The sequence below is a fragment of the Rattus norvegicus genome, chromosome 2, assembly GCF_021556685.1.
Source record: "Rattus norvegicus strain SHRSP/BbbUtx chromosome 2, alternate assembly SHRSP_T2T, whole genome shotgun sequence".
Classification (NCBI taxonomy): domain Eukaryota; kingdom Metazoa; phylum Chordata; class Mammalia; order Rodentia; family Muridae; genus Rattus; species Rattus norvegicus.
In genome coordinates, this window is record NC_141535.1 from 245,475,912 (window position 1) to 245,500,995 (window position 25,084).

Genomic DNA, 25,084 nt, shown 5'->3' on the forward strand with positions numbered 1-25,084 from the left:
CTAGAGAACTTGCCAATTGAATATATGTGATATATATATATACATATATATATATGTGTGTATATATATATATATATATATATATATATATATATGATGCTCAGAAAATAGGAACTTAAAGGAAAATTTCAGTCTAAGTGACAAGGCATATAACATATCCATGGTTTAGCGATATAAGGGAAGGGGACTTTTTTCGTCATCAGTGACACTTTATTCAGTCAATTCCTTACATCAAGGTGTTTAGAAAACATCATGCAGGCTGCTAGCCCCACAGGACCCTGGGTCAGCCCACAGTCTAAGAAGTCCTTCCTTGTCAGCGTCTACAAACAGGGCTGTATTACAGGATGAGGGTGTTTGGGCTTCCTCAGATAGGTCCCACAAGTCACGAGCCTGGATCCAAGGCTTGAGACCCCAAATGTGAGCTGGCACTCGCCTAGAGGCCGAGGGGAGGGTCAAGACCCACTAAAATCTCAGCACACCTGGTGGCCACGGCACAATCATTAGAGCGTAAGGTGGTCTGAGTTTCCATTCAGTATCTTGAGTAGATTGCTCAGGGTTCAGAAGTATCACTTTGGACTCTTACATGAACATGGAAGATGTCTACACATGATTTAGGTGAGGCTCTGGGACCCCTGGAAGACAGAAGAGGGTACAGTACTTGCTCCCCTAACATGGTCCTAGGAGGCACAGAGCAAAACCATGAGAATGGCTTTTAGGAACTGCATGGTGCCCTTCACATTTAAGATGTTAACAGTCCACAGCTGTACCTCTCTTGGGTATATACCCAAAAGATGCCCCAACATATAAAAAAGACACGTGCTCCACTATGTTCATCGCAGCCTTATTTATAATAGCCAGAAGCTGGAAAGAACCCAGATGCCCTTCAACAGAGGAATGGATACAGAAAATGTGGTACATCTACACAATGGAATATTACTCAGCTATCAAAAACAATGCCTTTATGAAATTCGTAGGCAAATGGTTGGAACTGGAAAATATCATCCTGAGTGAGGTAACCCAATCACAGAAAAACACACATGGTATGCACTCATTGATAAGTGGCTATTAGCCCAAATGCTTGAATTACCCTAGATCCCTAGAACAAATGAAACTCAAGACAGATGATCAAAATGTGAATGCTTCACTCCTTCTTTAAAAGGGGAACAAGAATACCCTTAGCAGGGAATAGAGAGGCAAAGATTAAAACAGAGACTGAAGGAGCACCCATTCAGAGCCTGCCCCACATGTGGCCCATACATATACAGCCACCCAATTAGACAAGATGGATGAAGCAAAGAAGTGCAGACGGACAGGAGGCGGATGTAGATCGCTCCTGAGAGACACAGCCAGAATACAGCAAATACAGAGGCGAATGCCAGCAGCAAACCACTGAACTGAGAATAGGACCCCCGTTGAAGGAATCAGAGAAAGGACTGAAAGAGCTTGAAGGGGCTCGAGACCCCATATGTACAACAATGCCAAGCAACCAGAGCTTCCAGGGACTAAGCCACTACCTAAAGACTATACATGGACTGACCCTGGACTCTGACCTCATAGGTAGCAATGAATATCCTAGTAGGAGCACCAGTGGAAGGGGAAGCCCTGGGTCCTGCTAACACTGAACCCCCAGTGAACTATATTGTTGGGGGGAGGGCGGCAATGGGGGGAGGATGGGGAGGGGACACTGATAAGAAAGGGGAGGGGGGAGGGGGATGTTTGCCTGGAAACCGGGAAAGGGAATAACACTCGAAATGTATATAAGAAATACTCAAGTTAATAAAAAAAAAGTTGGAAGCTTCTCAAACTAATTACTTAGCAACACATCTAAAACTCTAGAACAAAATGAAGAAATTACACCCAAAAGGAGTACATGGTAATAAGTAATCAAATTCAGGGATGAAATCAATACAATACAATACAATACAATACAATACAATACAATACAATACAATACACAGACTCAATGAAACAAAATATTAGTTCTTAGGGGAAAAAAAAGATGTTAACAGTCCAAAGAAACCTGGTATTTAGGTACCAGTTTCTCAGATCCTGTGTGGGGAGGTGGTGTGGAGTAGAGACAGGGAACACCAGACTCCTACGTGGAAACCTTAATTTCATGTAAGAGGTGCAGACGGCTCCTGAACATAGCCCCTGCTCAAGGACTGGGGTGCAGGACAGTTATGACCGTTGACACACACCAACCTTCAAATGCTCAGCTCGAGCACAGTAGTCCTCAGTCCTGGGTCTGCCACTTCCTTTTCGGGGTAGTGGTTCAAGACAGGGTTTCTTTGTGTGGCCTTGGCTGCTCTGGAACTCAAGAGACCCGCCTGCCTCTGCCTTCAAAGTGCAGGGATTAAAGGCCTGCGCTGCCATTACTGCCTGGAGGATCTGGTATTTCTAACCCTGACCCAGCTGTACTGCATAATGTCAAGCAGTGAAGCAAACAGATATGGGGACAAGTCCACAAACCAAGGGAAGCATCCACTTGTAGACCTTCTAGCACATGTGTTTGCTAAGGTCCTGCAGTGGGGTGATGGAGTGACCTGTGAGGACAGAGTCCGAGTGGCAGTGGAGGGGACGGCAGGGGATTCCTGAGTTGGTAGCAGCCAGCACAGGCCACCGACGGTGCCCGGTAATACAATTAAGGATGAATAAGATGGGTAGACACAGGACAGGCTCCAGAATGCTGGTCATAGGAGATACCCTCTACTATGGGGACATACTTGGCAACCATAATCTTGTCCTCGAAGGGTACACCAGGATTCAGATGTGGGAAGGAGACATTTCTTTTTCTTTTTTTTTTGTTCTTTTTTTTTGGAGCTGGGGACCGAACCCAGGGCCTTGTGCTTCCTAGGCAAGCGCTCTACCACTAAGCTAAATCCCAACCCCGGGGAAGGAGACATTTCTAAGTGCATATATAATTGGGATCCAGTTCTTATAATGTTTGGAAATTAGCTACAAGGGGGCAAAGTTCTTGTATAATTTAACTGGGACATACTCTTGTGGCAGGGATCCTCAATCTGAATCATGTTTTGGGGGGCCTTCTGGTAAATGGACGTGAGCAGGCTTGTTTTGGAAAAATGAGACTTTGATTGAAGAAAAATAACGAAGAGAGTTGGGCCGTTCCTCCATTAATATTCATTCCGGGACCCCACGGGGTGCAACCCACTTTTTAGTTCCTGACATTGACTTCCATAGTAAAAAATGAGCCACCCCGAGAAAAGGGTACCCTGGGACTGCCCTCCGGCTCAAATATGATTCAGGATGGCTTTCAGACAGAAACTCTTATTAACCACTTATTTTAATATTTGTCTTGGGATTTTTTTTAATTATCCAAATGTAAAACCCAGCTGTAACGACCCAGCTCATTTCCTGCAGAGCTCCGGGGCTCTGCATGCCATCCTGCTCTGAGAAGGCTGGGACAAGATAAACCTCCTCAGCTCAGGAAGGCAGAGTGACCTGCTGCTGGGTCCCTACCTCATACAATTGAACCTAAGCTGTGACTTATGTTTCTTCCCAGAAGGCGCGCGCGCACACACACACACACACACACACACACACACACACACACACACACACACACACACAGAGAGAGAGAGAGAGAGAGAGAGAGAGAGAGAGAGGGAAACATGCAGAGAGACAGAAATACACAAATATATAAGCACACACATAAACACAAATACACTCAAAGAAAAACACACCTCACCTATGTTAAAATATGAATATATCCAGATGCCTCTCAATTAAAATATTTTACCTTAAAAATTCTCTTCTACAACTATTAATCCTATCAAATTGGCTGGCTTTTCCCCCCACTTCAAACAGCATCCCCCAGTATAGCCAAGACTGCCTCAAGATTATAATTCTCCTGCTTCATCTTCCATAGGTCTGGGATTACAGGCTTCAGGCTTAGACTTTATTTTTTATTTAATACTAGAGTCATAATTAAGTTTCAAATGAAGACCCAGTAATGTTGCTCTCTTTAATGATGTAACTCTAACTTTTAAGTCATTGAAGACAGGACACAATGTTACAGTGGAAATAGGAAACACTTTATTTTGAAAACCTTGGACATCAGGGCTGAAGAGATGGCTCAATGGTTAAAAACACTGACTGCTGACTTCCAGAAGACTGAGGTTCTAGTCTCAGCACCCACAAGTCAGCTCACAGTCATTTATAACTCCAGTTCCAGGGGATCCAATGCCCTCTTCTGGCCTTCTTGGGCACCAGGCACACAAATGGTGCACAGACATACACTCAGGTAAAACAACAATGCACATAAAATAAAAATCAAAATAATGAAAAGAGAAAACTTTGAGAGTTCTTACCGATCCGTTGATTGACTTACAATCCTGACTGAGTAAATGTCTCTGAACCACAGTCTTTCTAAACCTAACCCGTTAATATCTATTTCGTGCGATCCTGAAAAGATCGGTTTGGAAACATTTTCAGCAGCTTGTATTAGTGCTAGAATGTCCATAACCCCATTTCTTGGAGAATGGTTTTTTTTTTTTTTTTGTTCTTTTTTTCGGAGCTGGAGACCAAACCCAGGGCCTTGCGCTTCCTACGCAAGCGCTCTACCACTGAGCTAAATCCCCAACCCTCCTCGGAGAATGTTAATGTAGTCAGTCCTCTTTACATAATATCACACCAATAGGACACATGTGGGAAACCCGTGGAGAAGGCACTAAGTGTTTTAAACCATGTGCTGAGAAAGCATGAGAAAGAAAATCATATGACCAAACTATTTAAATTACATTCTTTAAAGAGTCACTCAAGGGCAGAGGAGACCACTGTGCAGGTGAACTGCTTGTAGTATAAGAAAGAGGACCCTTGTTTGAAAGCCAAATCAAAGACAGAAGGTCAAGAGAACCAATTGAATATAAGAGATGCTGAGAAAATGGGAACTCCTCAGCACCTACATAAAAGCTGATAGGTATATTACCTCTCCGGTAATTTCAGCCTCCGTGTGGAGACAGGACCCTGAGCAAGCTTGCAAATGGCTATCCCATTCAGAGAGCTCTATGTTTGAATAAGGGTCTTGCCTCAATGAAGTAGATGGCAAGACTAAGGAATTTTCCCAACATGACACCGTTCCCACACACATACAGACACAAGTGTACACACACGCAGTGCACACATGTGTGGAAAGAAAAAATTCTACTTGGTGTTGGAGTATGACAATCTTTAAAAGTATTTCACAGAAGAACCAAGAGAGAATAAATCCTCAAAGCTCTGAGGGAGCTTTTGTGGTGGTATACTGACTCCCCCCACTCAAGTCTTTGGTTGTCCCAATACACCTGCCTGCCCTGCCTTTCAGAATTCCTGGCTCCAAGAGGCTGATAGCTACTCTCTCTCTTCCCTCCATTTTTGTGTAGTAAACAAGTCACGTTGGGATGCCTTTTAATTCTTCATTCCTTTTTTGTCTTCAGGAGTTCTACGGACGTTATGTGCTGTATGATCTTCGTGCTGTTTATTATGGGCTACATCCTGTTAGGACTCTTGGGTGAGTAACCCCAGGTATAGACAATATTTATTGTTTGTTAGTGGATTAAGCAAGCCAGTATCTCATTTTCAACAGGAGTGATTTTTTTTGACTGTTATCTTCTCTGGACCTATTTGGTAGCAGGCGAAATATAAGATAAACACAGAACAGAGTAGCCAGATGCAAGCCCAGGTTAAATAGGTAAAGACAGCAACAAAGAAAGAAGGCATTTCTACTTTTTAATTCTCTTAGAGAGCAGATTGTATCTTTGCTGTTGTCGGCTGTAATAACTAGGATTCAGGTTCGTTTGGGCGATCTATAACCTTGTCTATTCATAAACTAGTCAGGGGTAAGGGACAGTGATCATTAATTTCACCAAGGAATTCATTGTTTAATTGAACCCTGTTCTCTGCCCTCCATGGAAGAGGCTCTTTTTGTTGTTGTTAGGTTCAGGATTTTTCTAGAATGCAAAAACAAAGAAGACAAGAACATAAAGTTATCTTAAGGAAAACAGCATAGGAAGAAAACAACAACAAAAACATCATGTATTTTTCCTTTAAAACATTTTACAGTTGGAGTCAATAGACTAGACCGTTCCACCAAGAGGTATAAATCCTGCCCTCTGGGTATTGACTTAAGAAAATTCGATTGGCTGCCATTAGGGTAAGAGCCCTTGAAATCAGGTATCAGCAACAATAATTGTGGACATGTGGTTAACATGTGGCTTGTACCGTGCCACGGAACATATGAAACATTTTGGTCCTCATTTTCATCTTCTAATAAGAGAAGTGCCCTGAAGATAGCAACACTCGGGATCGGAGAATTCAAAATTCAAAACAGGAAAATAGGGGAAAGAAAAGTTTAACGGGAATTAACACAAAAGCAAACAATATGCTTTATAAAGTTTGCACAGCATCCCTCTTGCTCTCAATTTAACTTTGGAACTTCTAGGCATTAGTGCAGACTGAGCACAGCCTGTAGACTGAATACTATGAAGTCTTTTCATATACAAGTGGGACTTTAGGCTGCCTGAGTTCAGGACACATTTTCCTATCCTATTTGGCTATTTTTACTTACTGTCATAGAGTTGAAATGTGTTGCATAACGGGGGGAAGATTTGAAGCCAGGCAGGTCTAGATTCTTCTTACACCGTTCTGTGGGCCAGAGACAACTATTTAACTGGTTCACTCACTGAGGACAGAAACACTCCTGGTTTTCAAGGCCAGTTGTGAGGGGTGTACAGCAGTGTCTGCACATATCAGCAGTGCTGGTGAGAGTCCTAGACAGTGCATAAATAGTTTAGTTGTTTTAAATTGCAATCAATTTTGTTGTGATTTATAGTGTTGTCTCTCTTACAACCCATAATTGTGGTTATTAAGGTTTGAATGTACACAGGAACTCCCCAATAGGTGCCTGCTATGAGAAGAACCTTTCCATGAAAGGCCTAACTCCACAGTAGGCTGAGTCTCTTCAACTACAGGGAGCTCCCAAGCTACCTATGTCCCTGGCAGGCTCAGCAGAAGAGTACCCACCATAATTCATTCTGAAGCAAGACAAGAATCCCACCATTTTTGGTCAAGATCTCCAGATTTGATTTGTAAATAGTTCCATTCCCATAAGAAGTTGGAGACTATCCTCAATCAAAGTCAGTGTTCAACATTAAAATAATCCTGATGCTAATGCTAATATCAAATGACTCAAGAAATTCACTAAATAGCCACATACTTACTTGATGCCTCAACTATAGCTGGCTTGGTTGGTTTGATTTCAAAACATAAACTTAAAACCTGCTATATTTAACGCTGGGCTGGAAGAATATTAACGGAAGACAGTTGGCCGGGGTGACTTGAAATGTCAGGAACGGCCTTAACACGTAAGAATGAACGGTTTCCCCTTGAGCAGCTACTTTCACAGCGGTAGTGATGTGGGGAGCGCAGGGGGAGTCCACAGTGGAAGCGAGGTGGGAGCGCGGTGGGAGCCCACAGCGGAAGTGAGGCATGGCTGCAGGACAAGCCTAAGCAGAGAGAAAACTGGAAGGGGCCTGAGGTTTTAAACTCTCAAAGCCCTCCCACGGGGACAGGTTTCTTCCCACCGGCAACTTCTAACAAAGATACACCAGCTAAACCTCCCCAAACAGCACTATCGTTTTGGGGACCGAGCATTTAAATGTCCAACCCTATGAGGAGCATTTCTCATTCAAACCATCGTACCATGGGAGAGACATTTCTATTTCTCACACACACACACAAAAAAAAAATTAGCAGGGAAGACCCTGAGCTTTGTGATTTGTGTGGGTGTGGTCAGCAGGGGTGATACTCCCACGTGAGAAAGGCACTGAGCGTTCTGCTGACAGAAGGAAGAACAGGCACTGGAGTGGATAGAGTAGCATCTGGGCAGAGGGGATCCAATCTGCTTGAGTGGTCACATGACGTTTATGATAATCACCCTCTTCTCCTCCTTCACTGGAGGTGATTGAAGTGTTTAATCATGGCAGTAACTAGAAAAAAAAAAAAGAATAGGAATTCTTGTTTTGCAACTTCTTCTCCATAAACCTTGGGCTAGCTTATACATGTAAAAATACCACAATTTTAACATCCAACAAATTTTCATTTTGTTTTTCCAGTTGAATGAATAGTCCCATACTTAAGTACCTGAACTTGGAGCCCACAGTCTGGTTTTTGTTTGTTTTTTTTTGGGGGGGGGTTGATGGTTTCCTGGTGTAATTACTCTTATTTATTGAGAAGATGGAAGGTTATTAGGGGCGTTCCTGCAGGCAAGCCCAAAAGTCTGTGGTCCTACTGTGAGAAACTCAAAAGTAATGAAAACATTTCTGAGATGGGGTGAAGGGTTTGGGACAACAGTCTGAGGTGGGCACCCATGGTTAATTTCCTCTGTTGGAAATTTCTGCCTGAGAAACCCCAAATGGAAGCCAAGCTTTTCTCCAAATTTCCAACTCCTCAGATTATGAGCAAAACACAAGCACATTAAGTCAGTGTGCCTGAAGTGAAAACAGCCAAGGACCAGACGGCCTGGAGAGAGTAACAAGGAGCCTCCCTTAGCGTTGTCTCTTGGTGGAGCTGTCTTGGGGTATTTGTGCTATTTTGGCCAGGAGACCTAGCTGAGGAGGTGTGTGATCTATCTTAAGGTTTCGGAATCTGAGGGAGTTTGAAGGATTATCCCTTATATCTCTTAGAACAAATCAGTCTTTTGTTAATCCTGAGATTCACCAGAAAAAAAAATTCCACCATTTTGGGCCAAATTTAAAACAAGCTTTATTAAATATTAAATACTGACCAAGAGATGGACTTTGGTCAGGACCATTCCTTGGTTTTACCCAGCTGAATAGCCCAGAGGCATATGGAGCAGGGGTTTACAAAGACAAACCAATATTTTCCCATGAGCCTTTGTTACTTTCCAAGAACTACAAATCCCAACATTCCAAGAAGTTTCCCGGTTCTTAGGCAGGCGGGGCATACAGGTTAATCCTGGGATTTACACTTTTCCCATTGTAGGGGGAAATTTTCTGTCCCTAAGTAAGGTCACTCGTCCATGTAACGTTTTCAAAAACAAAGATAGTTCTAGGATGATTTTTCGGTTCTGTCTGTACAGAAACAGCAAGGGGCTGTTTCTATTCAAATAAGTGTGATTAGTCACTTCCGATTTTATTCGTTTCATTTTTAGATTCATTAATGTAACATTGTAGGTATTTGAGATGTACAACATAGAGGGTTTTTAGGCTAGAGAGTGAACCCCGGACTGCACACATAACAAGAGGCATCCTTCCAACCTCGCTGGATCCCCAGCCCTTCAGGCATTTTGCTATTAACAGATCTGCATAATTATTATCATAATTAATCTGATTAACATCCATCTCCTGACATAATTACCTTTTGTGAGGGGTGAGAGCGTTTATGATGTGCTCTTAGAGAAAATTCCAAGTGTGTGCAGTGCATGCCCCGTGCTGGACCAAGTCTGTGCTGTGATTTCACAGCACACACGTGTTCCTGGCTCCTCCAAGCTCCTGTCAGGTATGCTATGCTGAACTAAATCCCCTACCCCTTCCCTCTACTCCTAAAAGTCTATAAAAGGCAGACTCTTGTTCTTCTAGAAATCGATACAAGACTGGCCCCCGGGAATGGCTCAGGGATTTGGTCCAGAGATGAAGGCTGCTGTCCAAGGAGATTCCTCTGCCCTCAACCCTGGATGGCATTCTCCCTCACCCTCCCCTTGCATAATGGTACTCTCTCCCCCTCTCCCTCTCTTTTCCCTTCTACTCTCTCTCTCTCTCTCTCTCTCTCTCTCTCTCTCTCTCTCTCTCTCTCTCCTCTCTCTCACTCATGATAAATCTCCTTTTGAGGCGTTGAAGGGAAGCCTCTCCTCCTTCCCTTTAAGGGTCCATCACCTCTAGCTCCCCCCGCCTCCCACTGTACTGTTTCTCCTCCATGTTCTCCTTCCTGCCTCAGGCCTTGAAGCCTTCTCATTCAGATAAACCCCGTGCCTGAGGGGAATTAGGAATGATGAGTCCTTCCTGGGCCAGCTGTTGCTGTCATCTCCCGTATTATTTAATATCTATCTCTTGATCTATGTCTTCCCACCTGCCCCGCCCACTCCTGGCACGTTCTGCTTTATGCATGTGTCATTCTTGTCAGAGCTCATATTAGTGAAATCAAGTGATAATTGGTTGTCTTTTCCTGCCTGGGCGGTGTCCCTTAGCCTAAGACCTCCGAATTCGCCCATTACCACAAACAGCAGGACTTCCCTGTTTTAACGGGGTGTTTAATGTGTATATACCGAGTGTGTATGTACTGACTTTCCTTAGCCGTTCCTTTGACAGATGTTTAGATTGTCATCTCTGTGACTTCACTTCATTTGTTCCCACACGTGTCCCCAGAAGGGGCATTGCTGGTCATTTTAATTCCAGTGATTTGAACAACGTATTTTCCATGATAATCGAGTTAACTTACTTTCTCACCTACAAGGCACACGGGTTCTCCTGACACACACTCTCCTTAACCCTTGTCATCACCAGGAACCCTGTGGTTCTGTCTTAGGAGCAGATATACAAAAATGTCCCCTGTTAGAGAGAACTGGCCTCAGGGGCAACACGGAGTGCTTTTTGTTTACTTTGAAACCAAAATGGGCCTACCTCAGGTCATAGGCAAGAAACATTGTTGCACCGAAAGCAAAATAATTTCTTCCATTAAGTAGAATTTTAAAAATTTATTTCCATTATTTTGAGGGTGGTTGTGCAAGTTTTTATTAATGAAAAAAAATGTGTTGTACACTAACAGGATGACAGAGGCCAGTGTCAAATGTCCTTCAGCTTCCTTTATGAGTCCCGATACATTTACAAACTAAATCACACACTCGCTCACATTTCTGCTTCAGAAGTCTTCCATTTAAAAAGGACACTTCCGTTTCTGACAGAGATTTGAGCTTGTCTTTAGCACGGCATGATTTTAACTTTTCGCTGGGTCTCACTGCACACACACATCTGTGCTCAGAAGATTTCTTGAAGTGTTGTTATCATAAGAGGGACTGGCTTGTGCTCACCCTAAATTCAGCACTGGGTGTAAGAGGCCACCTGTGAAATAATAAACATCGTCTCACCCAGGCACCTGGAGACGGCTGCTTCCCCAAGCGTTTCTATAGCAGCACTGTCCCCAACTCGGATCTTCACATCTGACTTCGTGTGTCCTATTATCTGCTTCATTGCATTTGTAAATTGCTTGTGTTAAAAAGCCATAAACAGCATTTGGCAGGCCTGTCCCTCACATACCAAAACAGTTAGGATGTACCTTTAAGGGGTACACACTAACCAGGTGAGAACCAACATCCCCATCCAGTCAGTGCCTAAGGACTGCCTTAGCTGCCACCAACAGACTTGTGGTTAATTTTTAAGCATCCGTGCAAGCAGTCAGGTCTGATCATTTTCTCCCTGACAGATGGCTTTGCAATGGCTGCTTCTCCACTCAACCTAAGAGCACAACAGGTGCATGCTTTGGAAACATCTGAAAGTAAGAGGGGATGTCAGACAGTAGCCCACACTCTCCAGGACAGTCAGGGCTGTCCAGTTTTTTGAGATGAGTGATGAGGTCATTTGCCCAAATAAGGCATTCACCTGTCCCCTGTGGGCCACCTCAACAGAGTGTGTAAGTGTACAAGTTCTCTTCCTCCTTCTCCTCCTCCCCCCTTCTCTCTCTCTCTCTCTCTCCCTCTCTCTCTCTCTCTCTCTCTCTCTCTCTCTCTGTCTTCCCCCCACACACACCATATAAGTAAGCATCAGATTCAGGTAAAGTGTTCCTTTAGAGTTCTTTCTAGGAGCTACAAGTTGGTGCCAACTATTGGAGTCTTGTCATGTAAGCATCCATCCCCAGGATCCACTTTAAAAAAAAGAGAGAAAACTGGGTGTAGCGGTGCACACCTGAGATACCAGCTCCAGGGAAGCTGGGACAGATGGATGGATCTGTAAAGCTCATGCGACAGGAAGCATAGCAGAATTGGCGAGTTCCAGGTGAACGAGACCCTGTCTCAACAAAACAAAACAACACAACAACAAATTCAAGTGAACAGCACATAAAGAATCACAACTGAGGTTGACCTCCAGCCCCCTATGTTACCCCTCCACATACAGCACACACACACACACAGACACACACACACACACATTCATATAAATGCATGGATACACATACAGCAAGCACACAGGCACACACACGCATATACACACACAAACACACACAGACAACATACATGCAACCAGCACACAGGCACACACAGAGTCACACATACAGACACACATTCAGACACACACATACACACATTCATATAATATGCATGGATACACATACAGCAAGCACACAGGCACACACACGCATATACACACACAAACACACACAGACAACATACATGCAACCAGCACACAGGCACACACAGAGTCACACATACAGACACACATTCACACACACATTCACACACACATACAACATACATACAACATGCACATAAGCACGCACACACACACACAAACAACACACATACAAAAAGCACACAGGCACACACACACATATGCACACACAAATGCACACATACACACACACAAATGCACACACATACAACACATGTACAACAAGCACACAGGCATACACAAATATACACACAAGCACACACATACACACATATACACATACAAACACACATACATACAACATGCTCACAAGCATACACACAGATATATATACAGATACAGGCACACTCACAGACATGTATAACATACATGCAGACATACACATATAACAAACACAGACACACATGAACATACACACGGATAGACACACATACATACACCTACAACACACACACAGACACATACATAGATACACATATCCAACACACACACACACACACACACACACACACACACACACACACACACACACACACGGCTGTTTGGTTTTGTTCATAATCTAGACTGTTTAATTACCCACTAAGACAGAGACTCTTCACTACTGAAGTAGTACAGTGAGGGCAAGCTGGAGCCCTTGACACTGTTCTAACCTTGTCCCTCACTCTGCCCCCTGAAGTTTCTACAATTCCATAGACCAGGTTAACCTGAAACTCACCATGCTGCCCGCTCATGGTGCTATAGCTCAGGGTCTCAAGTGTTGGGAATACGGACATTAGCCTCCCTCATGTGGGCTTTTCTACAGGACTCAGTGTTGTCAGGCGACATTACCTGGGGCTAGACCAGGGACACAGGCCATCAGAGCTGATGCTGTGGTGTCTCCCACTTACTCTTAAAGGCCACCGAGGCCAGCGCTACCTCACGTTCTGTCTCTTAGAGGCAAGGCACAGCTGGTTTCACACTGAAAATGGGAGCGACTCTGACTGTAGATGGATATTGCCGATGGCCTCCTCACTAACTTCACCACTCGCTCCGGAATTCCGGCGTGCCAATGTGTGCATCTTTAACTATGAATTACTTCCTGTTTCTCACTTGTGTTAAGTAGGGGCATTGTGTTTGCTTTAAAACACATTTTATCTCTTCTTTGAAAATTTCATGCATGCATTTTGATCATATTCACCCTGACTTTTCCCTCTTCTCAAAATCACCTTTCTTTCCCTCCCAATTTCAAGGCTATTAAAAAAAATTAAGAACCCCGTGTCCTGTTTGTGTTGTCCAGATACTCATGGTGCAAGGCCATCCTGGAGCACAGTGGACATACCACAGGCCACACCCTCAAAGAAAATTTCTTCTCCAACCTCCATCGGACATTAACTGTATATTGACTTTTTCGTGAGAGAAAAAAGTAGTTTTATTAGTGACCATTATTGCCAGATTTTGAAAGGGACATGTCATAAAGTATTTGTGTTGGTTACCATAGGCTTCTGGGTGACTTGTTAGACAGGTCAACGATGTAACAATACTGGTCTTCACCTTGCACCGGGAACCCACATTTTGACGACGTCTTCTCGATCAACATTGAATGAATTGCCTAATCTTTAATTCTTCATGTTTGAGGTGTTTCCAAACAAACAAACAAACAAACAAATGCCGAGAAACTAGTGAATTTATTTCAGCGAATTAATAAAATATTATGTCTAAGTAACATTACAAATGTAACCAGTGTAGAAATGTTGAGTTTTCCCCCATACTATGATATGTTTAAGTATGTGTCAGTGATGATATGGCTTGGTTGGTAGAAGGTTTGCCTAGAAGTCACAAAGTCCCAGGTTCAATTCCCTGCACCACATAAACTAGGCACGATGGTACACACCTATGACCCCAGCACTCTGGGGTAGAAATGGAGAAACAAGCATTTAGGAGCATCCCTGACTACATCTGTAGTCAGCCTGACTTACATAAGCCCCTGTCTCACAATACAAAGTAACACAAGTCATGTGGTTTTGCATCCATAGCCTGTGTTTGTTCTGATAATCCGTTTAGTTCTTAGTGGGCATGTGGCTTCTACACCAGGTGCTGACTTTCTGAACGGTGTCGCACACGGCTTCTGCTGCCCCCTGCCCCCTCTCCTTCTCTCTCTGGCAGCTGAGAGCACAGTCTCCGTGCTCCAGCTCAAACACACATCATCTGTGGCCCAGCTTCCTCACCAGAGCTGACTGGGGAAGGTAGAAATTACTCAGTAAACATGACTGAAGCTCAGGTCCAGAAGGTAGAGAAAGGATGTCCTTCCCTCTCCTGTCTCTGCATGTTCAGATTCAGCCTGAGGCACCCTCTCCCCCTCCTCTCCCTCTCCTCCTCCTCCTCCCTCCCTTCCCTCTGCAAGAACCAAATAACCAAAGCGTGGGAACATCGGGTGCTTCTCTCAGGAAGCAGGGAAGATAAGAGGGCGAGGGATAAGGCATAGCTCACCAAGGAGCTCTTCCCCACAGTGACCTACTTCCTCAGGTGGCTTTCCTGCCTAAAGTTCCCACCACCTTTTGACAATTCCATCAAATGACTGGGCTATCAATGGGTCATCCCATTAACCTCAGAGTCTTCCAGAGCTAATCACCTTCCAGGGTCTTCAACTCTGAACACCCTGTATTAGGGACCCAGGGGCAGTAGGAGGGGACACTTCATTTCCCAGCTACGGGGTGATATGGAGGATTTGGGGAGGGCATTACCATTAACAGACTAGCTGTGCTAAGTGATAATTGTCAACTTTGGGTACAAATCACACCATTTAAAATCAGCCCAGAAGAATGTCTCGATGGGGCACTGTCTAGACAGGTTGGCCTGTGCGCGTCTGGGAGGTATTGTTTGGATCACCTCAATGGGTACAGAAAGAACCAGCCTTAGAGTGGGCAGTGCCATCACCCACTCAGGGGGTCGTGAACTCTGACTGGAGAGATTGAGCTGAGCACACTCAGGCAAGCCTGGCTCATCTCTCTCTACCGTTGACTATGGATACCGTATGGTTAGCTGGTTTAACTTCCTGCCTCGGCTTCTCTGCAGCGAGAATATGAGTTAAAAAGAAACCTTTCTCGGGGGTTGGGGATTTAGCTCAGTGGTAGAGCGCTTGCCTAGGAAGCGCAAGGCCCTGGGTTCGGTCCCCAGCTCCGGAAAAAAAGAACCAAAAAATAATAATAATAATAATAAAAATAAACCTTTCTCCCCTAAGCTGTTCTTTGTCAGGGTCATTTTATCACAGCAACAGAAACTAAATCAAGCTTATTCCTCATGTGTTCTTAGCAGGAGTCTTCATCGCCTAATCTATGCAATCTTCCTCACTGAGGAACTATTTTTCAATATCGAATGTGTATAAACGTTTTCTTATGGAAGCATTTTCTAGTCATTTCTTCTGTTTGAGCTTCCCTGCCACTAGCTTCAGCTGGCTAAGGACAGAGGCTTCAGGAAGCAGCAGCCCACTTCTATCAGTTAAAATAAGAGAAATAAACTATAGATCAAACAGGTTTTTACATACGCCAACATCTCAGAGTTACTGTGAGACGCATGAGTCACACAAGGCCCCAGGCTTAGCGGAAACTCCATGACTCATTGCAAGCAGATAATACATTCTATCATAGTTATACATACAGATAAATGCACACACATATAGATAGACATCTATATGCATATACGTACATATATACATACACATATATACAAACACACACACACACACACATCTCATGTGGTTCCTTTGGTTGCCATTCCTGCCCACTCCCAACTCACTGTTCAAATTGTAATCATTTCCAGTCTCTCTTCCTCCCTTTATAAACCTCGTTCCCTCCTTTCCATTCCCTTTGAGAACTCTGACACGCAATCATTCCAGACATGTCTTCTGACCCACATCATAGAGTGGTCACTTAGTAGGTAGACGATATAAAGGGGAGACGATGTCGTGACAGCTACTACTGATGGAGACCCCACTTCTCCTCACCCCTCCATGGGTTCACAGTTATGAGAGCAAGTGTACAATGGAGACTCCCAGATGCTCCCGGCTGCCCACCACAGTGTCCTGTTTATTGGTGTCTCCCTTATTGTCCCTAATCTTTCCTGTGTCAAACAGCATTGCACTGGCGGAAGCTTCTGGGAGCTGTCCTATAATGATTTTTGAAGAATTAAAGAAAGAGCTAGCTAGCATTACTGATCTAGAGTGGGTTCTGGGGGTTCAGTAGTTTTCTACATCCATAATGGCCTCTTAGTCTCAATATTCTGTGAATTCTGATACCACTGTGTCTGTGTTTTAGTAGTTACTCAGACAGTTGGGAGTCAAAATAATTAAATAATTTGATCTGGGTTATAGATAATAAGAAATAGATATCTAAATATGGGGGATACTCTCCAGGTCCCACTCCTTACTTGGGAGCTTTTGGGGGGAAGGGAAACTCATTCCCTTTTCAGGGTGTGGCCACTGGTTGTCTATGCTCCAGTGATGGCTCCATACACTACACATGTGAGCAGTGCCACCGCATTTAAAATGAAGACAGAGGACGGTAGTGGGGAGGAGCTGTAGGGGGAAGTTGAGGTGATATGGGGACTTGTAGGGGGAAGTTGGGGCGATATGGGGAGTTGGAGGGGGAAGTTGGGTGATATGGGGGAGTTGGAGGGGAAGTTGGGGCGATATGGGGAGTTGGAGGGGGAAGTTGGGTGATGTGGGGGAGTTGGAAGGGGAAGTTGGGTGATGTGGGGGAGTTGGAGGGGGAAGTTGGGGTGATATGGGGAGTTGGAGGGGAAGTTGGGGGTGATATGGGGAGTTGGAGGGGAAGTTGGGGTGATATGGGGGAGCTGGGGGTGATATGGGGAGTTGGAGGGGGAAGTTGGGGTGATATGGGGAAGTTGGGGTTATATGGGGAGTTAGAGGGAAAGTTGGGGCGATATGGGGAGTTAGAGGGGAAGTTGGGGTGATGGGGAAGTTGGAGGGGAAGTTGGGGTGATATGGGGGAGTTGGGGGTGATATGGGGAGTTGGAGGGGGAAGTTGGGGTGATATGGGGAAGTTGGGGTTATATGGGGAGTTAGAGGGAAAGTTGGGGCGATATGGGGAGTTAGAGGGGAAGTTGGGGTGATGGGGAAGTTGGAGGGGAAGTTGGGGTGATATGGGGAGTTGGAGGGGAAGTTGGGGTGATATGGGGGAGTTGGGGGCGATATGGGGAGTTGGAGGGGAAGTTGGGGTGATATGGGGAAGTTGGGGGCGATATGGGGAGTTGGAGGGGAAGTTGGGGTGATATGGGGAGTTGGGGAGGGCATGATCACGTTGCATTGTGTACATGTATGAAATCCTGTAAAGAAAAGTTATATAGAAAGGAATCGGATGCCTAATTCTCAGTAAATAACTATTTAGAGAAAAAGGGTAACATATTTTAGGATAAAGCTAAAAGAGACACATTAAGACGGGGTTGAAAAAAGAAACGTAGAGTTGGATAAAACTGGTTCTCTCTCTGTGTCTTAGTCTTAGCCAGTGTGTGGGGAAGGAAGGCACAGAAGCAGTGTAATGAGGGTCTGAGTGAGCTCTGAGCACCCCAGTGTCGTTTACACGGCCACTTAGAGTTCATTCTCTTTCTTCTGGAGAATACGGAGGGCTACCCAGATCTCACAAGATGGAATCCAAGATAGAGCTGATTTGGCCCTCGTGACATTAGCGTGGTGAAGCCTTCCGGGTGCTCAACACTGAACAGAAAAGCTTGGGCCGATGGGATGGGGCTGAGGAAAAGACCCTCTTCCTTAGTGTAGTCTTCGTTCGGGAAATCGATTTCTTTATCATCTCTGGTCACACCAGCCACGTGCAGGAGGGCGATTGAATTGTAAGGCAAACTGTCAGATCCAGTAAGTGCGGGTTAGGAGATGGGCAAGACACCTCACCAGAAGCAAAGGACAGAAGGTGTGTATGCAAGCTGGACTTTTGTCGAAAAAGACTGTGTTTTGTCGAAACTCGAGAAGGTGGAAGAATTCAGTTACAATGCACACGTCTTAGCCAATTTGGTGGTAGATACTACTCTCTATTAGGTTCGTGGTCTAGCTGTCAGGCCAAGTCTATAATCCATGCAAAAACAAACAAAAGAGGCAATGAGCTTGTGTGTAGCAGAGCCCAGCGGCTCCACAGGAAATACCACCGAGTCCTTATTATACTGAGCGAGGTCAGGGGTGTACAGTGTTTGCATTAAGCTCTGAGATTATCGGACAGACACTTGGCGAGCTTTACTGTGGGTTGCCTTCTGCTGTGCCCTTGTTTGCCTTTTGAATGTCCTATGAAATCGGAGATGCCGCTGAATTTTGCAGTGTTTTTCACTTCTGAATGCCCCCCTCCCCCACAAAGCATTACCTCATTCTGCTCGGTGCAAATCTATCAGCGCTGGTATGAAGTCATTTGTGCTCGAACTTTAGAAAAGGCGTCTTCTCTTCCAAGTGAGCTTTTGTCTGCACCCCCCCTCCTCCTCCTTTTCATAACTGTCATTTTCTCTGTGCGGTTACCTCATGTTTTGGCTGCAGCCCAGATGAATCTGGTGGGGAGAAAAGCGCCAATTCACCCACGTATCATTTTTCTTTTCATTAAGAAATTACTCTTTGAAGAAAATCGATAGTGTTCTATGACTGAGGGGGGGAAGAGGTGAGCGTTGCCTGGCAATTCTAATCTCTCAAATTAGACTGCCTTCAGCCAGATGGTGCTCACGTAGAATTTGTCCTTTCTTGTTCCCGCAGCTTGGGTACATGGTGACCCCAGGAAAATGGCCTATCCTACAGACAGCCAGGGACAATTCTGTGGCCAGAAGGGAACCCCCAATGAGTGAGTATGGCCACCTGTGCTTTGCATGGGTTTACTGTCTAAGGTGGAACCTCCACATGTCAGTTCAGTGCGTAGGAAGGTCGAGACTCAGCCTCAGTCCCACGGGACCTCGCAGAAAGCTTGAGACTCAGCGAGGACGTTTCTCCTGTCTCTTCTCACAGACAGCTGTAAGCTGTTTGGAGATTTTACGCTCTGCACCTCCACTCTGATCAGAGAAAATAAAACTCGAAAGGATGGGACCAGAGACTTGGCTGCGGCCATACTTAGAGCATGCGCTTTGGACTGGGCTATTGCGTGACCACATTGATCGGTGGTTGAACTGCCCACACCATGCTACTATTGGGCCGGTTTTTGCTGTGATGTCTGCCGACAATCATTGTGATTTCTGTAGCATTCCCAGGTCTTCGATGGTCTTTGGGAGCAATTTGACAACTGTGGTTGGTGCGCTGACAGCAAGAGAAGCGTGCCCAATGTCAATCAAAACAGAGGTGTCTGTTTTCGAAAGCGAGCTGTTTACCTAAATCAATCAGATAGACAAAAACCCCGGCTCGTAGTTTTAGAAACCGTTTACCCCCCTCCCCCCCACATGGTCCATTCCTTTGTTTTGCCTTCACTAATGGGACTGCTGCTAGGTCTTCTGGCTCATTACAACCAGTTGAGCTTCTGGCTTTGTATAGTTACGGAACAACAGAAGTTTAGTTAACAAGAGGGTTGCAATAGAAACGCACTCCAGGATGCTCAGTCCCGTCTCTGTAGTTTCCACCCATAACTTGGAACGTATTATGGCAAAAGATGTATCGACTCAAAGACAGGCATCCAGTAAAGACCCGAGAATCCACGGGGCGGAATAACTGCAGAGAAACCAGAAAAGCCGGAGGTTTGGAGCAGGAAACCCCTAATGCTATCAATTCAGATTCCAGGAAGGAGGTCTCCCCAAAAAAAGCCTCTGTGTCACAGACACCTGAACTGAATTTGAATCTAGGCTATAAATGTATTTTAAGCTTAGAAAAAAACAAAAACAAAACAGAAAACACACACCCACACACCATAGAAATCTCCAAATCCTCAGGTACTTTGAACAGGCGACTTTTAACAGGGCTTCGTATAACAAACAAGTCTTCCAGGCCTGATCCCCTAACCCATTTGCCTCAGACGAAGAGGTGGCGTCCCAAACTGCAGCATAGAAAGACTATCCAGAAGCGAGTCTGGCCTAACAGACTGTTTACCCAAATACAAGGTCGGATAAAAGTTAGTTTGAAGCTGAACAGATTTCAGCAACATGTGAGCGACAGTTCCAGTCCCTCCACTTACTGAAATCTAAGACCCCTTGGGGAAAGTGCCCCATGATCGCAGTAACCCACCATGTTCATCCCAGTTCTGACCCTGAGAGTGTCATTTGCTCGTATCTCTCTAGTTCTTGCCGTAATTTCCTTTTATATGTTCGAATTTCCAACGTGGCTGGAACTTATTTTCCATATAAGTAGGATGAAGCGGGAGTCAAACATTTTTTTTATCCAACAGCAAAAACAATTATTTCGAAACATGTTGTTAGATAATAGGATTTTTATATTTTCAATTTCCTACAAAGTTATTATACAATAAACATATACTTTTTCTGAGCTTTATGCCTATATTAATGTATGTAAGCCTTTCAGTGGCATTTAAAAGTGCACTCTGTGTGTGTGTGTGGGGGGGGGGTGTTGCTGATGATTCTGGGTTCTATAGAAACACAACTGAGCAGCCATGGGGATCAAGCCAGTAAGCAGCACCCTCCATGGCCCGTGCATCAGCTCCTGCCTCCAGGTTCCTCCCCTGCTTGACTTCCTGTCCTGACTTCCATGGATAATGAACTGTGGCATGGAGGGCCAGCTGAAGAAACCCTTTCCTCCTCAGACTGCTTTGGTCATTGTGCTTGGCCCCAGCAAGAATAGCCAACCCTAAGTGAGACAAATATGGTGGGGTTGATGTTTTAATTGTCATAATAAAATGTGTACCAATTTAAAATTTTAATGAAAAGTTATTTTAAATTATGCTTATAGACTTGACGGTAAGTGAAAATACTTAAAGAAATCAAATTGTACTCAATATTAAATTTTTAAAGTAGGGAGCAGGAAAAGTGACACAGTGTTTAAGGACACTGTATGCTTTTCCGGAGGACCCAAGTTCAATTCCCAGCACCCACTTGGACAAAGCTCATCTTTCACACCGGTTCCAGGGGATCTAGTGCCCTCTTCTGGCCTCTATGGGCATTGCATGCACATGATATATAGTTATGGAGGAGAGGCAAGACACCCATATAAGTAAAATAAAAATACAGGTTAATTTTTTTTTTAATTTAAGGGGCCAGAAAGACATCTTATCAGGTAAGAGTGCTTACTAGTCCTGAAGAGAGGTTCAGAGATTGGCCTCCAGTTCCAGGGGATCGGATGCCCTCATCTGGCCTCCACGGACAATAGGCAATGCACACAGTGCGCAGTGCACATGCAAGCCAAACACTCATGCACATAAGATAAAAGAAATGAACCTTAAAATTAAATAGATGTGTGCAATTGAATGAAGTATGTTTAAGGAAAATATTAGAGTGAACTCATCAGAATTAGGACAGTATTCTAAAGTACAGAATGGTCATAAAACTAGGTAGAAATAAGTCCAACTGTAAATACATTTTTTCAGGGGTGGCTATTGAATCTGAGGCCACACACATGGATATGGGAACTCTGCCAGAGTCATGTGTCTGGGCCTCGTTCATTTGTTTATGTCTTTATTTTCACATCTTTGTATGTATTTGTTTGTTTGTTTTATTTTGGAACCAAGTCGAAGTTGCCTGTGGCGGCCTGGAGCTCACACTGACGCCAAGGCAGTAAACTTGCAATCTTCCTTCCTTGGCCTCCGGAGTTTATAACCTGTGAGGTTATAGGCCCCCGTCCCTAGATTTGGAGCAAGACCAGAGTTTTAATATGATGCAGAATTTCAAGTCATTAGCAGGAAAATGCATTTTATTAGGCAAAGGGCATTGAGATAAATGAAATACTATTCATGAAAGTAAAACTGTGTGTACATCATGACCCATACCTAAAACCTTGGAGGCAGTGAAGGCTTTATAGATAAAGAACACAAGTCTGGAATGATTTTATAAAATTGTGTGCCAAACAGCATCTTCCAAATATAATAGCAAAACCAAAACCGTAACAGAAAACTTGAAGAATTCGGTCATTAAAAGTAAACCTCTGGGGGCTGGAGAGATGGCTCAGTGGTTAAGAGCACCTGACTACTCTTCCAGAGGTCCTGAGTTCAATTCCCAGCAACCACATGGTGGCTCACAACCATCTGTAAAGAGATCCGATGCCCTCTTCTGGTGTATCTAAAAACAGCTACAGTGTACTTATATATAATAAATGAATAAATAAAAAAATGAAAAAAAAAGTAAACCTCTGAAAGAGCTGGCTACGACAGCTCATCCCTGTAAACCCAGCACTTGGGAAGCAGAGGCAGATCTCCAAGAGTTCGAGCCCAGCCTGGTCTACATACTGAGTTCTAAGTTCCAGTACCACATAGAGAGATCCTGTCGCAAAAACAAACACACAAACAAAAGATCCCAATCCCCCACAAACAATCAAAAATAAAAGGAAACCGCCGAAATCTTTGTAAACAAAATTAAAGAAAAATGGTGATCCGGGACTAGTACAGCTTTAGGATCTGAACACAAAAATCAGGAGGGAAATGCACATCATCTGGGGGCCTTCAAGGTGGATCAGCAAGGCTGCTGACTGTGCAGGCCTGGGTCTGACCCGGAAACCCGTGTAACGGTGGAAGGAGAGAACCGGATCCTCCCATGAGTCTGTGCGCGCAGGTATATCGATGTTGAAAAAAGTATCCACTAAAAAAGTCACAAACAGGAAACAACATACTGCAGTGTCCAGGGGCAATAGGGAATCTGCGGCACAGGTGAAAAGGGGAGCGCAAATCTAAACATTATTTTTGCCCAGGGAGATCATACCTGAGAGAATCCCTGCCCGGTAGACCCCAGAGCATGAGAGTCCCGGGGCAGCAAGAGGAGCAAGTGGGTGACTGAAACGGAAGAGAAAGAAGCAGAAGGATGTGGGCACAGGGAAGAGAGGCAGAACTGGAGATGAGAGGTTAGTGAGGAACCGCCTGGTGTGAGTAGCTGATGATGTCACCTAGAGCCATGGCGAGGTCTTTGCTTATACTGCCACAAACAGCCAGCCCTGTCTGGGTTCCTGACCCTGCAGCAGTATCGGGTCTGTTACCACCAGAGGCCATTGGGACGTCCCTGGTCTGGGCCGCTGCCTGGGGCCATAGTGATGTCTGAGGACTGTGTAGAGTTTGCCCTGCTCTTCACCTACTGGAGAACTGAGGAGAGCTGGCCCCACCCCTCACCAGCTGTACCACTGGGGAGAGTGAGCCCTGCACCTAGCTGGGCAGCACAGTAGATCTGGCCCTGGTGGTGTGGGTGTGAGAGAGTTGGTGGGCTACCACTTAGTCCCAGATCAAGGACTCTGAGTTGACCTATCCCAGCATCTATTCCACCTGTGAACAGCTGGAGCTCATGAAGAGGCCAGCGCAGCAGATCCAACGCTGCAGGCTCTCCATGGCGCAGGGTAGCAACAGGATAGCAGGAGGAATCTCAATCTCAAACCAGACCAAAGGGCTCATTGCATTGAACCTTTACAAGCAGAGGAGTGTGGCCAACAGTGCATCCTGTGGGACACACTGCGACACACTGCAGCTTCCACAATGAGATTTTGTTTTCTTTTGTTGGGGAGGGGAGGTTGCAAGTGCAGAGGAAGGATTCAAAGGTAAGGGGAAATGAGTGAGATTGGGGTACACAAAAAAAATCAACAAAAAGTTTTCTTATTGCTTTTGCCCATGAGATTGTCAAATACAAAAAGGTTAAAATTTCCTGTGTCTGGTGAAGTAAGAAATTAGCAGTTCACTGTCTTCTAGTGACTATGTACCCTGGTGGCAGTGTACTATGGTGGCAGGGTACTATGGTGGCAGTGTACCCTGGTGGCAGTGTACTATGGTGGCAGTGTACCCTGGTGGCAGTGTACCCTGGTGGCAGTGTACCCTGGTGGCAGTGTACTATGACGGCATTGAATTTTTCCAACATTGAATCTTTCGTGGTTCAGCAGTTTCCATCCTGGACTCTAACTTAATGGGAGCTTGAATGCATTTTTAAACTCCACAAGCTGTGTCAGCTTTCCATCGCTCCAAGGAAACAGAAGTGAAAACAAAGAGCAAAGCTCTGTTTGTCCATGGTTTCAGAAGTGTAAGTCCATGATTCTGCAGTCCCATTGCTTGGCGATTGCACAATGCACCAGGGCAGAAGCCTGCAGCAGATGAGGTGCGATCCTCTCATGAGAGCCAAAAGCAAAGAAACAAAACAAAGAATAGCAACAGCCCCAATCGCTCCACCAGAGAGATCTAACGTTTTCCCAGGAGGACCTACCTCTGATTGGTTAAAACATTCACTAATACTGTCACCTACTGGGACCTAGCCTTTGAGAATGTGTGTGGGGGGTGGGGTGGGTGGAAGAACTTTCAGAAAGACTCATACTGTCTCTCATCACAGCCAAAACAGCAACAATGAAACTAAACAAGCAACTGTAGCTGGTACCAGGCAGTAGTCAGAATGGAAAGCAGTCTACTTGTCTGTCAAAAGAGATTGGTTAAGTGCACTATGATATGATTATATAAGGGAATGCCATTAATCTTTCGGGTTACTGTGTACAGCTGTGTTTTTGACATAGAAATGTGCCAGATGTGATTCAGTCCAAGAAGCAAAGTTGGGCCAAGTGGTGGCTTAGTGGGTGAAGGCACTTGCTGCCACACCTGGCCTCCTGAGTTCAT

At 44.8% G+C, this 25,084-nt stretch overlaps 1 protein-coding gene across 9 annotated transcripts in view; it reads left to right on the top strand.

Annotated features, from left to right (window-relative positions):
• The window catches only part of Slc44a5 (solute carrier family 44, member 5), a 296,716-nt gene that overhangs the window by 225,974 nt on the left and 45,658 nt on the right, over nucleotides 1-25,084 (top strand). For 8 of the 9 annotated variants that reach the window (XM_087629436.1, XM_087629447.1, XM_087629441.1 and 5 more), the window contains 2 exon segments: nucleotides 5,433-5,506; nucleotides 19,129-19,213. In XM_087629436.1, the coding sequence (XP_087485562.1) occupies nucleotides 5,433-5,506; nucleotides 19,129-19,213 (159 nt within the window). 9 annotated transcript variants of the gene reach the window in all.